The following is a 15,796-nucleotide window of genomic DNA, read 5'->3' as shown; positions in this document are numbered from 1 at the left end:
TTGCGTGAAGAAAACGCAGCGGTGTAGAGTTACCCCCACCAGACCACCAACATAAGCACAATAAATTAGGTTGAAATTATAAAATTACATTGAATACCAGGGTAAATGTTTCCCTTTAGTAGTGCTATATTATTATTATTATTATTATATTCAAACAATGCTTTAAAGGTGTATCACATTCTGTAAAGTCGACCACATAATACTTTTTTAAAAAGCTTTAACTCTAGCAACGCAACGTATTAAACCATTATATAATTGAATTGGTGCACTACAAAACCCCGGAGAGAAGAAAAGTGAATATAGTACGTGTTCTGTCCCTTTTAAGTACAGTTGCCGTCCAAGTGTTATTTTACTAAAATCAAGCGCTCTCAAGTCCATTTGGGTCTGATGCGACCAAGATAGTTCACGTCCATAATGCTCTTTGAAGGTTGCAGTTAGCCTAAGGGCCTACTGTTACATCTATGTAAGTGTCTATATCTAACAAAGCGATTTCACTAACCACTGACCGCTTATATTTAATGCAGAATTCCTATTTTAAGTATTCATTTTTCCAACAAAATAAGTTTATAGGGGTTCAATATCTGTCGTTTAGGTGAAACCGGAAGTTGTCAGAGGTGAACGCTCTCGCCTAACTTGTATACGGGTTGTACAGCTGTTTCACGTTGCTAATATTCTGCGCAAGATGTTATCCACGATTTACATGCAAGGCAGTGATGCAAACTAGCTCGCTGGAAAATAAAGGAATTGTTGTGTGGCTGCCTTTTGGATAAAAAGGCCCCCTGTTTCCCCTCGCCCACTATGCGGAGGCTTCAAGATACCGAGGCTGTCCGTATAGATCGTTTATATTTAATGGAAGGTGGGACGAAGGAGAGGTTGTGAGGCTGGGGACAGACGGGACATCGGCTGGGCTGAGGAGTGTTAGCAAGCTAGCTGTCGTCGTGACAGTAACAATTATAACGAAACAGTGACTTTCCCGTACAACAACCCAGTGGCTCGGTCATCATGGCTACGAATGGCATCAACTTAACGCCTGGGATGGGAGAGATCATTCAGCTAAATGTCGGTGGGACAAGGTAATCATCAACAGGACAGATGATGGTCGTCATTGGGACATTGAGCTCTGACTACCTACGTGTATGATGATATTTACAATATTTATGGTCAAGCAGTCATGGTTGTAGCTGAAGTAGATACAGCATTCAAGGTTATGTCCTTATTATATATGCACTATTCACTCTCATTTAATCTGACTTTAGGCTACTGTACATCTACAAGGCAATTCCTTTTCTGGCATGCCATTACCATCTAACATTGTCATGCCAAAGAGTGAACTGACCCTACATTTTCCTTCTCGCAGTGTTTGTAATGATTATGCAATTGTGTCTTTATATCTTAGGTTCAGCACCTCCAGACAGACTCTGATGTGGATCCCAGACTCTTTCTTCTCAAGGTGGATTTATTGGACTCTCTTCAAAAACAGATGATGCATGAAACAAAATTGACTCTTTGTGAAGTGTTAGAAATAAAATAAAAAGCAATTGAAACACTGGCTACATGAGTGCAGTTTAAGAGTATTAATTATCAGAAGTATCTGGCTGTGTATAATAAAGAAGGAAAAAACTAAATACAGACAGACTTCTGCAATAAGTACATTTTTAACACATACTGTTCATATTTTAAGCAGGCGTAAACCTGACACATTTTAATTGAGAACATTTAACATGTCTAGACAACCCCTTGAAAGTAGGCTAATTAAACTGCAAGATTGCTATGGCATGTATGAGTTTCACCAAAAACAGATCGAAGCTCAGTTAGCGTGCTAGCGTGCTCATGCAAACCGATAAAACAAACCTTGTATTACATAATTAATGTTAAGTACTGATATTCCATTATCTCGTCCCTGTCTTGCTTCATACTTCCAACATTCTGGTGATTGTAAATGTCAGGGGATTACAAATGTGGTCCGCTTTATATATAGTGAGTTATTTAGGTGTGAGGGGGAAACCACTGTTAAAGGGAAATAGCCGATAGGGGCTGGGCAAATACCACAATTGGAACAAACTCAAACACAGGAGTGAGCTCACAGTTTGACAACAGCTGACCAAGTAGTGCTATATGTCTGTCAGTCTATCTGCCAGAGCACCTGTCTGCCTGCCAGAGCACCTGTCTGCCTGCCAGAGCACCTGTCTGCCTGCCTGCCTGTCAGTCTCTGTGCCCCCAGCTGTCTGCAGTGTACAGTTAATATGAAGACATTCTTCATACACACTTACAGACATGCTGATGCAGCACTAATCTGTAGTATAGAGTCAACATGTAAAAGTCAGTGTGCAACTAAGTGAAACAGGACAAGTCATAGGGTTAACTGGAGTACTGTGTGTGTATGTGTGTGTGTGTGTGTGTGTGTGTGTGTGTGTGTGTGTGTGTGTGTGTGTGTGTGTGTGTGTGTGTGTGTGTGTGTGTGTGTGTGTGTGTGTGTGTGTGTATAATTTCCAGTTTGCTGAGTGGAAGGATATCCACTCTTCGGGATGAAACTGGAGCTGTAAGTATAGCCTTTGTTGCTCCTTATTGAAAAAAAAACTAGGACAGTCTCTGCGGGCAACATACAATCATTCTCTAAAAGCTTCCAGCTGATAGGACATTATCTGCTGAAAAATATGATGCGTGACCCTTATATTATACGTGTGCTTAATAAGATAAGCTAAGAAGTTGTACAGTTTGAGACCATATAAAATAACACATTTCATGTCATCACATTTAATCCCCTTTCCTATTGTGAAATTATGTTTTTTTTTAACTACAAATTCACTTTTTAAATTATTTCAATGTCAGTAAGGATGTTTCTCCACCCACAGATATTTATAGACCGAGACCCCACAGCTTTTGCACCAATTCTGAATTTCCTAAGAACCAAAGAATTGGACCTGCGGTAAGAAGATATCAGAATATTCAGATATTTCACTAAATGTTTACTTCAACAAAACATTATGTTTAAGTAGTAACCAGTATCACTTAATACTTCTGCTGTGTTTTTCTCTGTAGGGGTGTCAACATCAGCGTCCTGCGACATGAAGCAGAGTTTTACGGGATAACGCCTTTAGGTGTGTTGCTTTACAGAGCTTTTGTTTGTTGAGGAAATGGAGGTAGCAGCCTTATCCTTAGCACAAACATAATGCTACTGTGTTGTATCAAGTTTGTTCTGTGGCCAACTTTTTGGTCGCTACATGTCAACATCACCAGGTAGTGTGTACCGGCTGGGCTTTTTGTGGTGCAATTTGAACATCTGTAGTAAAAGTAAACAAAAATAATGTAATGGTGTATTACAAGGGAAACTTTTCTGTGTAACATAAAATGTTGTTTTGGCTTCAAAGGCCACCTGACCAGGCTCAAAACCTTATAACTGTTGTTTCCATGTGGTTAAACTTCCTGTTTCAGTCTTTGTAACTTCTCTGCACTGTCTGAACCTCAATGGGAAAGTTACCTTTTGTGTGAACTGATCACCTGCTTAAAATCATCAAATAAACAGAATTACATACAATACACTGCAAAATATCACATAGAATTTAAATCATAGACAATGCCCTCAACTCAAAAACAGTATTTTATAGGTCATGAACTTTATGATTAACGTGAATAACAATAACTTGGAGTATGATGTTTAAAATCCATGAATTCCGCATTATTTAATATAATCATGCATTGCATTATTTCAAGCATTACAAGTGTTTTGATTTGTATGTTTTGCAGGAATTACACAAGTATTAATAATAAGTAATAAGCTTCTCTGGTCATCAGGGGCTCATGGAATGTTATGTGTGTGTATTTGTGTGTGTGTGTAGTACGGCGTCTGCTGCTGTGTGAGGAACTGGACCGCTCTTCTTGTGGTAGCGTTCTCTTCCATGGCTACCTCCCGCCTCCAGGTAAAGACATGAAACTGAGTGGAACAGAAAGAGATCTGAAAAAAGAGTAAACCAATACACTCAACAGAAGTTTCAATGTATGTTCCAAAAACAACAGGATTTGACACAATTGTTTTTAGTTCACAGAACACTATAAAAATACAAATCTGCTCAACTTTCTATCTATAAATGTCAGTGTATATTTTCTTGACAGCCATCCCTGCCCGTAAGTCAGGCCCTGCCTCAGTCGCCCATGGGCCCTCCTCTGATGGGCCGGGTCCCAGTGGAGCAGAGGGCTTCACCCGCGTGGGTCCCCCTTCTCACCCATCTCTCTCTGGCTCACCTGGAACAGACGACAACCACAAACTGGGTGAGCAACATGGGACATCTTTTCAAGTGTGTCCAAAATGATAAGATAAACTATAAAGGGCCCTCACAGAACACAGACTTATCCCAAGGCTATTGCCAAAAGTCCAATAACACATGTATGTTTCCTGTGATTCAGATCCACTCCTAATCACAATGGGTTCCTGGCCCATGCTACACCCTTGCACCAAGTTTCTTTGAAATGAGCAGTTTCACCTTAACCCTGCTGAGAAAAAGAGAAACCAAACTGTTAACATAACGTTCTTGACAGAGATACAACATGGTTAGGTTGTAGATTATATAAATGCTTACAGCTGTGGTTTGAAAGTAATAGAGCCTAAGCTTCATCTTAGAAAAAAGAAAACAGGCAGAAAATACATCTTGGTTTCCTATTGGTTATGTCTGAGTGTGTGTTCCTACATGTTTATCTGTGTGTCTATGTGTCCGTGTGTGACAGTACGAGAGAATAGTACATTATAGCACCGTTTATGCATGTCCACATGTGCGTGTGTTTCTGTGAGTGTGCATTATTGCTGGAGCTAATGTGACCTGACACATCTTCCCACTGCTGTATGAGAGGCCTAGTTTCCCATCGGCCTGCTCTCTGTTGAGGATGACAACATTAGCTACAATAAACAAGAGAGTGTGTGCTCTGGGGCCTCATGTATAACGCCGTGCGTAGGATTGACGTGGGAAGGTTGCTTACGTAGTAGAAATCCGAAAAATAGGTCCATACATTTCCCGCCACTTTCCGATTCACCAAACATTGCGTACCGGCGAGGAAAGTGCGTATGGCACTTCCTACGCCGGTTTCCCTTTATAAATCACAACCGACTCGAAATGCGGTGCAGCTTTTGCGGGCTTCACGTGACGCCCATATTTGCCTATAAATAGTCAAAGAAACGCCCTTTCATTCATTCATTTTGACTGACTGCATGGAGAAGATCGCAGGAAATGACGACAGAATAGCTAAAAAAACATCTCACCCGTGTCAGATTTTGGTTATTTTGAGATAAATCATATTGTTTGGTGGATGCAGTTTGAACCAGAGTAGCAGCATGGAGGTCGGATCGTCACCAAAATAAATAAATAAGTGGTCCGAAAAAAGGATAATGACAAAAAAAATACACATAGCCTTCCTCAGGCAGTGTGTTTGTACCGGGGACAGGAGACCCCCCCCTTGATGAAAAACTGTAAGAAATGATCGGGGAATCCCTCCGGAGTGGAGTCATGACCACTGGATCTGAATTATGTTTTTGTATTTGGTGGTTTGTGTCCCAGCTGTCGATCAGCTGTGCGCAGCGTCTCCACTGCAGCCTGTGCATCTCAACCCCCCCCCCCTCAAAAATATTAAATAAGAGATAACATTTTATTTATGGTATTATTTCCACATATTTCTCTCCATTCTTCCTTCTGCCAACGGTGTCGCAGTTTCTCGTCTCTCCCGTTTTTGTGCTTAGTGCGTACGCATGGGTTAGAGTTTGCGTGGAGGACCGCACGTTTTCCCGTCAAGTTAGTATTTTATAAATCGCAAACATTGCGTAGAAACTGCCGTACGCCATTTTTTGAGCGTATATCCCTTTATAAATGAGGCCCCTGGACTGATGCAGAACGATAGCAGATGGGCGTTTTATATCATACAATAATTTGAAGTGAAAATCACTGATCCCTACATATTGAAGACCTACTTGTACTTTACATAAAGACAAATAATGAATACTATAGGGGGGACGAAAGGACATTTACTACAAAAGTTGTGTGCTTATGTGTATTTTGTGTGCATGTGCAGGTCCTGTGGTTGACCCCAGGAAGGTGCTGATCATAGCGGGACACCACAACTGGATTGTAGCAGCTTACGCTCACTATGTCATCTGCTACAGGTAATACTGCCACAGCATGGTGGGTTAAAAGTAAAACAATTCTCATCCTTTCTACAGTTCATCAGGGAGAGACATTCAATTATTTATGATAGGAAGCTGGAGTCATTATCTGTTGTGTCTCACATTTCTCACTAAACCTTCTATACTCGTGTCAGGACACACGCGCTTTGACTATGTACATGTGAAGTTAAATTAGTGATGTATTTTTCTTTATCAAAACAAGTAGACCACAAAATGTAATTTAGTTGGAATCGTTTGTGTTTCACTCTGGATCTGCTTGTTTAGTTACGTTGCTAATGAAAGCTGACTTTTCATATCCTACTCAGCACGCTCTTTCAAAACATACCTATTTGTTCAAAACTGTCCTTGAAATATATATTATAAAACACTTAATTATGGCTCTTTGTAAGAATAGAAGCAGAGGTAAATATGTGTCTGTGTGTCTCACTACAGGATAAAGGAATCTTCAGGATGGCAGCAGGTGTTTTCTTCCCCCTACCTTGACTGGACCATTGAACGCATCGCACTAAACGCCAAGGTGGTGGGAGGCCCGCATGGAGACAAGGACAAGATGGTGGCCGCCGCCTCTGAAAGCAACATCATCCTGTGGAACATCCAAGATGGAGGCAATGGAAATGAGATAGGTAAACGGAGAGTTACTGTATGTTTGTGTCTTAATACCACCTCGCTGATTTGTGACCGATTTTCCTCCAAACTCGTAAATTCACATTAATTCCAACCTCTCGCCGACCCCCAAAGGTGTGTTCAGTCTCGGTGTACCTGTGGACGATCTCTTCTTTATTGGGAACCAGCTGGTGGCTACAAGCCATACAGGGAAGGTCGGGGTGTGGAATGCCGTCACACAGCACTGGCAGGTATGAGTGAATAAATAATGCACTATAATGTATTTTGTGTATGTAGAGAGTTGTTTGATGATTGATAAGGGTTCTCCTCCTGTGTGTGTGTGTGTGTGTGTGTGTGTGTGTGTGTGTGTGTGTGTGTGTGTGTGTGTGTGTGTGTGTGTGTGTGTGTGTGTGTGTGTGTGTGTGTGTGTGTTAGCATTTGACCCTTCATTGAATGTACAGTGTGTGTGCTTTCAATTGAGGGACGTTGACCTTTTTCTCTGTATGTGTTCAAGGTTCAAGATGTGGTTCCTATTACCAGTTGTGACACAGCAGGGTCCTTTCTACTGCTGGGCTGCAACAATGGCTCCATCTACTACATAGGTACATGGATGTTTATACCATTACACACAGACATACAAACACGTGTGCACACAGGGTTTCCTATTTTTTTTTCTGCCGTTCAGTTCATTGGATGTTTGGAAGTGACTTAAGCTACATTCAGACTGCAGATAAAACTGGCCCAAATCTCCTTCTTGTTGCACTTGTATGTCGACCAGATGTTTTAAATTCTGATTGTTGCCATGTTCATGTGTGGTCCTTAGACAGGTACAGGTCTGATTATTTGCAATGCAACCTCAGTCTGAACAGTCAAATTTCCACAGGTTTTATGTCACTCCGGATAAAAATTATTCACAATTCTGAGCAGGGCGAGTCTTTTGGACTGGAACTTAGAAAAGAAAAACATTTTTAATCAAAAAGTATTTTTTATACATTTTTCTGAGTCCACTGGACCTTGATTTCATAAAATGTTGTTAACGCATTCACATTTCTTCTATATATTTTCAGACATGCAAAAGTTCCCGCTGAGGATGAAGGATAATGACCTTCTAGTAACAGAGCTCTATCACGACCCTTCAAACGATGCCATCACTGCGCTGTCTGTCTACCTCACACCTAAAACCAGTTAGTACACCAGATCTCTGCTATCAGTAAAGAAGAAAATAAACGCTATTCACTTGTATAAACGTGTTTTTAATTTAGGTTCAGCTCGGTAACATTAATCCCAGTGACTGACCTGCGTGTGTGTGTGTGTGTATGTGTTACATATTCTCTTGTCTCAGGTGTGAGTGGGAACTGGATAGAGATAGCGTACGGGACGAGCAGCGGGGCCGTGAGAGTGATTGTGCAACACCCGGAGACAGTGGGGTCGGGCCCCCAGCTCTTCCAGACGTTCACCGTGCACAGGAGCCCCGTGACGAAGATCATGCTGTCTGAGAAACATCTGGTGTCAGGTGAGGAAGGGGCGTCATCATCTCACTGTGTTCTCTCTTACCTACCTGTGTGTATACCTGTAATTGAAATCCCCTGCTGATTTTTTGTGTGTGTCAGTGTGTGCGGACAACAACCACGTTCGGACGTGGACGGTGACGCGCTTCAGAGGGATGATCTCCACCCAGCCCGCTCCACCCCTCTGGTTCCTTTCAAAATCCTTGGTTCTCTGGAGGAGACGGGAGAGCCACTGGAAGCTACGGCTCCGGGAATTGATATTGTGAGACAGTTTTAAGAGAAGACGATTTAATATGATTAATGATTAATATGAGGGAGGGGGATAGATGCTTCAAGAGCAAGAAGCAGATTGTCTCATCTTCGAAAAGAGGGGCAAGTTTGGGATTGACAGGTACTCGATGTGCAGATATGTGTACTATACTTCTGACATAATTAAAATATGTACTTGATCAAAGAGCCCATGCATTGGACATATTGTCTTATAAAAAAGACAAATCGAGTGCAGTTTTATAATCCAAAAGGTTTCCTCACAGTATTTAGTAGTGGACTTGCTCCATCCAGATGTGAGATGGCAGGCTGATCAAGGAAACGCAAGAAATCTACCCTGGTGGGGGCACGCTCATGTGATTGGCTTAGAATTGAGGAGACATCTGATTGGCTATAGATAGAAAAAATTACAAGTACGAATCGGCTTACCGTCAGGGGAGTCTCAAAAAACCCACACACGAATGCACAGCGATCCATGCACAGAAAGCGGTTTGTGTTTGCAGGTTCAGAGGTTTTAAACGGAAGACAAATATGTGTGGATCAAAAATACACATTAAAACTTTTTTCTGTGTTTGGATTTTATTTACATGTATATGAAACGGAACACATTTGTGTGTGCATTGAAAAACACAAGTGTGGATCCGGAAATACAAGTGTGAATCCCTCTGTGTGCATGTGTGTATTATGAGACTGTTCTGAGTCCATAGATGTGCAGGTAGAGACTGATTGTGTTCCCTGCTCTCAGGTCCATTTGGGGAGAGAGACGATCAGCAGGTTTTCATCCAGAAGGTGATCCCCATCACCAACAAACTGTTTGTGAGGCTCTCATCGACTGGAAAGAGGTATCATATTCTCCATCTGTATTGCTTCTCTGACTTTCACCTAATTTAGTTGATTTGTCAATTCTTGGTTGTTTTCTTATCTGTAAGCTGTTCTCCTCTTGACCTGTGTTTTAAAATGTGTGTGTTTGTCAGGATCTGTGAAGTGCAGTCGGTGGATTTGACCACCATCTCTTGCTTCATGGTGCGGGAGTGCGAGGGTTCGAGCCGCATGGGGTCACGACCTCGGCACTATCTGTTCACTGGTCATGGCAACGGCGGCATCCAAATGTGGGACCTGACCACTGCGATGGACAACGCTAACAAAGGAGAGGAGAAGAACAAAGAGGGTGAGGAGGGAGGGACAGATAAGGGGAGAAAGAGGGGAGGCTCAACTTAGGAAGGTGACGAAGAACAGTAAAGTTGGAAAGAATGTCCATAGATGTTTTTACTCACCTACAAAACCAAATCTTATTTTCTGGTTACACAGTAGGCTATTTCTTGGATTACATTCTACATATATGTTTCTCTGTGTACTGAAGCTGCTTTTGTTTGACAGATGTAGGCGGGCCTTCAGAGGAGGAGCTGCTGCAGCTGTTGGATCAGTGCGACCTGAGCACCTCCCGCTGCGCTACACCAAATATAAGCCCCGCCCCCTCTGTGCTGCACCACACACGCCTCAGAGAGTCCTGCTCAAGGTTAGACAGGAATATCACACACACACCATCTCAAAGACAAACAGCCATACAGATACATCCATGAATACAGTTATACACAGAAATAGAAAACTGTCTGTCTCAATTCCGTAATCACTATAAATAATGTCTTTTGTACATTGGTTGTCAACTAATATGTACTGTGTGAAGTGTCGCTTGCAGCTCTTACCTGTCTCACTCTTTTATCTTCTGTCAGTCTGCAGTTACAGGCCCAGGAGCCCATCCCTGAGAGCCAGGCGACCTACGGAGCGGTGCGGCCCTACAGAGAGAGCCCCCTGCTGGCCCGAGCCCGACGCACTGAGTCCTTCCACAGCTACAGGTGAAACGATCTTTGTCACTCTGTGCAGATATATTAAAGGGTCACCTCCCCCTCACAAAGCATTCCTCACTGACCCCTAATGGTATGAAGCCACACAGATCATTTGGGTTTTATTTTCAAATGTTTTTTATATGTTTATTCTTCTATCAAGGAAAAAAATAAAACTGTAAAAAGCTTATTTTATGTGTAATGGGCACCACAAACAAAAATTGATTCACCTCTACTGTATATGGGTTGTGGCTAAAATCTCAAAACCACAAGTGATAAGTGAAAATTCAGTCTTTTTCAGTTATTTGGAGAACTTTACCGTAATACAGTTGCATTTGTTTTTTATCTTCCAGTGTTTTTTTTACACCTGATGATTTGTGTATAGTATTTTTAGCCAATAAAGAGCTAATAAGGAAAGAAATGAGAGTGAAAAATATGCTTTTCAATACCAGGAGTGAGGACCACACAGCCACAATCTGATAATGCTCTTTTCATATAAGCTTGGAAAATACCAATTTGTTGGAATATTGTTTGTTTTATCTATCCGCCTGTAACTGACTCCATCCATATTCCTACAGAGACTTCCAGAACTTTTCCCTGAGTCGAGGGATGCTGGACAGCACCGGGCCGCCCCCCCCGCCGGCCCCCGCCCAGACCGTCGATGTCCGCCGCTCGCTCTGTGACTTCGGGCCCGACGACAGCGAGAGGAGGGCCTCGGCTCTGGAGTTCTGGGCCTGCCGGTCGTCCAGCTCCAGCTCCAACACGATAACCGGAGCCACGGCAACGGCTGCTGTTTCTGCTGTGAAGACGGAGAGCGGCCCAGAGTCTCCACGGCAACCTCCTGACAGCCCCATTCCAGGAGGTGACGTGAGGCGGAAGGTGTTTCCACAGCCAGAGGAGGGGGAGGGGGCGGGATCAGGGGGAGAGGGGGGGAAGGCGGAGGGAGTTGTGAGGAAGAGAGGAGTCCTGGAAGGAGGCTTTCTGGGGAGGAAGAAGGCTCCCCCAGTCCCCCACCTCTCCTCCGTCACCTCCGGGTCTGAAGGGGGGGGCAGCGACTCATCTTCCAACGCCTCCCCCTCCCCGACCAAACTGTCTTCCTCCACCTCGCCGCGAAACAGGAAGCTCGCGCCCGAACTGTCCAATCAGGACAGCAGCCTGTGACTGTGAAATCCTCTGGTAGAGGCGTCCTGTAGGCACATGGAGGAGAGGATTCTGGGTATCACAGCAGAGGAGGAATATGTCGCGTCACGATGAACGTGGATGAAGGACATTCTTCTTTTGGGTTTCCACACAAGATACTACCACGCTTTAAATTTGACTTTATCCCAGGACAAGTTTACTATACTCTGTTTTCTTTCCGGACCGCACTTATTTAAACTTAATTTAGGTCGCTGGAGCTCAAACATCTGTGTCACACTTTGGACCCAAAACTCGGTAATCTGTCTTTCCTCCATAATGGAGCATTTTCTCACACAAACAGCATGCCATCTCAACCAGCGCAGGAGTGCATCTTTTTGGATCCTTTGAGGGGTTTCAAGTTGTGTCACACTTGTAAAATCTGCTGGGTACAACTGGAGCTCCTTCTGCCTGATGGGTTAAGAGGTTTTCATTTTTAGGCACAAATCTGACGCAATTGGCCATCTTAGTTAGTCTTGAAGAACTTCTAAAATGTGTTTCTCTCTCTCTGTCGATGTTGTTGACTCTACATCTAAACAAACAACAGTCACAACAGAGCACACAGAGGTCTGCATGGCCTGGTATTGTGAAGGCTGTGCTGCCGGTTTGAAGCACAAAGCAGGCCACTGATGTTCAGCTTGTATCATTAAGGAACAAATGGAAACAAAACAAGCACAGCACTAATAACAGAATGAGCTTTTCAAAAAATATCTAAGGCCCTTTTCACAGTGTAACACTTTTAAACATATAACAGATTCAACAAAGGCACAGTTTCTACTTTTATCAAATATATAAACTGTTTATATCGTCTAATAGGCTGGTAGGAATGACTTTGCTCAGAAACTGACCTAAATCATTCAAGCTTACATCTTACTCTCAAACAGAAAACTAACAACTAATCATTATTTTTATCGATTTCAATTTACTATTGTATAGAAATGGGTGCAAACCTCTCCTTTTGGAAGCTGAAACCAGCAGAAGTTTGCAATGTTTCTTAGACATAATCGTTCCCGATTTTTGATTTATCAGAAGACCCCTTTCAAAAACTCCTGATGTTATCAAGTGTCGCTGACAAGACGTGAACTTTGTTACATTTATCCTTAAGAATACCCTAAACATGTGACCCTCTCCGTAACCTTGGCAGCTACTTAAACCCTAATGTGAATCCACTTTTCTGCAGCCAGAGGCACAACGTTTTTGTTGTTAAGCAATGACACAAAAAGCCAACAGTCAGGTTTTGCAGCTCCAGCATGCTGGCAATCTTCCTGGCAACTGTTTAACAGTAGCAGAAGAGCTAAAGTTCACTTGCTACACAAAGATGTTGGACTGCAACAACAATGTGAACATGTGTCTCATTCTCAATACAGCTAGCTTCCTGAAATGTACCTTTACAAGTTCCAGATAAATGTTCCTATTATAACATTATACTCATGGTAGCATAACTGGTAAGGGTCCATTTTTTTCTTTTTTTTTTTAAATGATGGCTCTTTTTCATAAGTAAGTCCCAGTAAGCAATGCCAGTGAGCCAGCATGCACACACCTGTGAGATATCATATCCACTGCCTCATCTAACGCAGCAATTTGACGATTATTTACAAAGTATTTGAAAACAAATTTGTTTCATTTTGAGAAAAGCTATCAAATATAAACAACTAAATCTGTAGTTGTTGATTTATGCTTTGTGGTATACAGTACATTATCAGTACAGTCCATGGCCTTTCCTCCTCTAAATAGATCAACACAATTTGGTACTTATTTTAGTTCACACATCTAGAAAAAGTTAAATTCAGTTTTTCACAGTGGTGCCTGCGCAATATCACACTGATTATTTGTATTGAATAGTTTTTTAAGTATCACAATATACCTACACTCAACTCAATACAAGGACCTGGTACACTACATCACTTTGCTCCAGTTGAAACAGATTTGAATGTGTCTCGCTTTGGATGACTGTTGCAGTGCCTTATTTAACTTGATGACGGTTATCAGTGTGTGTTTTCATAGTAAAGGATTTAGACCAAAGGCTTGTGACGGCTGTGGAGCCATAAAGGACCTGTTCACTCAGATTGAACTGTCTCGTGATAGATTTAAAACTGGCTAAAACCGAATATGTGGTTTCTTGAATGGATATACAGTACATATTAAATTATCAACATCTTTGGGTGTAAATTGTACATAATCTTGACATATGAAAACTGGAAAGTCCATTTGGTTATGATGTATTTGTGAAGGCCTAAAGGAGAGCTAAAAGAAAAAAAAATGGCAGCAACTTTAATAATTAGAGTAGCCATTTTGTGAGCTCAACTGCTTCTTCACTGCTTTAACACAGCTGTTTGTTTTAGATGAGTTAAAGAAACCAGGGTAGCTCTTGAGCTATGGTACATGTAGCTAATGCTGTCGGGGAAATGTAAAATTGTGTGACTTAAAAAGGGTAAATCCAACGAGAAAGAGTTTCCTGAAATGTTGATTATAATTTGCCAAATGAAGCAGCTATAAAACATATTTTAAGTCGATATTTAGCGTGCTGCCTATCTTCATCATCAGGCCTGTACAAAGATGTACATTTTCATGCACTAATAACTGTATAAAAAGTAGACATATTCAAAACAAAATCCTAATGTGGATGCATTGATGTGTGTGATGGTGTGTCAATACTTACACTGTTGTTCATGACATATTGTTAATAATCATATAATGCCTATATTGATATTACCATGCTATTGGACCTAACTCTGCATTTGCACTTGCACTATTAAGATTAATATTAAAATAAATTGCTAGTGTTTATTTTATATAAAATATATATAGTTTAAATTGTATTTTAGCACATAACTGTTAGTCTGTCCGTACCCCTCAGTTCCTCTCTGGCTATGTTTACATTATATTACAGCCAGATCCTAGCGAGCTAAAAGGAAAACATATCTGTTTGTTTAAACTACCGTGTACATTGTTTTACATTGTGTATGTTAGAAATGCTGCATTGTGTTATATTATTATTTGCTGTGCACATCCATGATCAAATATAATGTTAACATTGAACACGTCAGAGCTTCAATGTTCATGCGATTTAAAGTAAAACTGTGCTCACTAAAACTTCTCAAAACTGGACGTGTTTTATTTTTTCTCTAATAGTGGAGGTAAGCTGAGGTTACTGAAATATAGTCATTTTCCATTTGCAAAGTTTTTCTTAAAACATCAGCAGACTACAGTTCAGTATTTCAGCTGTTTAAAAGGATATCTTTCAAATCTGCATTAGTGCAAGGCTGAAAAGTATAGCATCAGTTTGTCGACTGGGAATTGTTGTCCTCCTTTAATGTTGAGCATCAGGGCCATTATCTTTATCGTAGCTTTCCAGGAAAACAAATTGGGAGTAACAGAAAACATCGAAATACTTGTTAGGGATCTACGATATGTTAATCAATGAACATCTCAAGTGTTTTGGATGACTTACATTTTTTTTATTTGGTCGTTTTGAGAACTTTGACAAGATGAAATCAAAGGGACATAATCATTTCATGTTCAGTTAAAAAAAATGTTCTGCAGTTTCACCTTTAAAACAAGACTACTAATAATGACAACAGGCTGAAACAAATGCTTGCAGTCCGTTTTTCTTACTTGTGTGAATGTATGAATAACCTGCCAAAGAGCACGATTGTATTATTTTAACAGTCACAGAGGTGTGTGTGTGTGTGTGTGTGTGTGTGTGTGTGTGTGTGTGTGTGTGTGTGTGTGTGTGTGTGTGTGTGTGTGGTGTGTGGTGTGATGGTGTCTCCCCAGCGCTTTCATTTCACAACCTTCCCGTTACAGACAGTCTCCTCTCTGGAGGACGCCGTCTGTCGTCATCTTTTTTGATTTATGAGTTTAATAAAACGCTGTGTGTGTGTAGCTTCAGGGCCAAACTGTCCCTTACAATCACTCTCAGCAGCTCTCTTTTCACAGCCTCTCCCTCTCTGCGTGGCTGACAATAGCTGTGAATGCGGCTGTGAATGTATTCAGAAGTGCCCTTGGTCAGACTCTTGTCCTTGGCGAGGGCACGTTGTTACTGCCAGTTTGTTAAATTTCAAACTTGCCTTGATGTCCCTGAAGGGACGCGGGGAGCAAAACTTAAAATTACTGCTGCGTAGTTTTGACGGAGACACCGGCCCTCTGTGTGTTTGTGCTGGTGTGTGTGTGTGTGTGTGTGTGTGTGTGTGTGACTGTGTGGTAACTAAGTCTCTGTGTTTCACTAACTCAGCAGA

General features: G+C 41.7%; 1 protein-coding gene across 1 annotated transcript; it reads left to right on the top strand.

Moving 5' to 3' along the window:
- Positions 1 to 601: 601 nt before the first annotated feature.
- LOC104967282 (BTB/POZ domain-containing protein KCTD3-like) lies at positions 602 to 14,597 on the top strand. Its single transcript, XM_010796697.1, is given in 21 exon segments — positions 602 to 1,073; positions 1,397 to 1,450; positions 2,494 to 2,539; positions 2,853 to 2,926; positions 3,040 to 3,098; positions 3,837 to 3,917; positions 4,111 to 4,266; positions 6,052 to 6,142; positions 6,596 to 6,786; positions 6,902 to 7,017; positions 7,281 to 7,368; positions 7,834 to 7,950; positions 8,109 to 8,279; positions 8,377 to 8,445; positions 8,448 to 8,497; positions 8,500 to 8,536; positions 9,287 to 9,383; positions 9,516 to 9,709; positions 9,919 to 10,057; positions 10,272 to 10,394; positions 10,961 to 14,597. Coding segments are annotated over 21 exon segments (2,607 nt in total). The 5' UTR covers positions 602 to 1,002; the 3' UTR covers positions 11,544 to 14,597.
- Positions 14,598 to 15,796: the final 1,199 nt, after the last annotated feature.

Source organism: Notothenia coriiceps, unplaced genomic scaffold, assembly GCF_000735185.1.
Source record: "Notothenia coriiceps isolate Sejong01 unplaced genomic scaffold, NC01 NC01_scaffold00037250, whole genome shotgun sequence".
Classification (NCBI taxonomy): domain Eukaryota; kingdom Metazoa; phylum Chordata; class Actinopteri; order Perciformes; family Nototheniidae; genus Notothenia; species Notothenia coriiceps.
The sequence above is the reverse complement of the archived record's forward strand: the minus strand, read 5'-3'. Positions and strand labels throughout refer to the sequence as shown.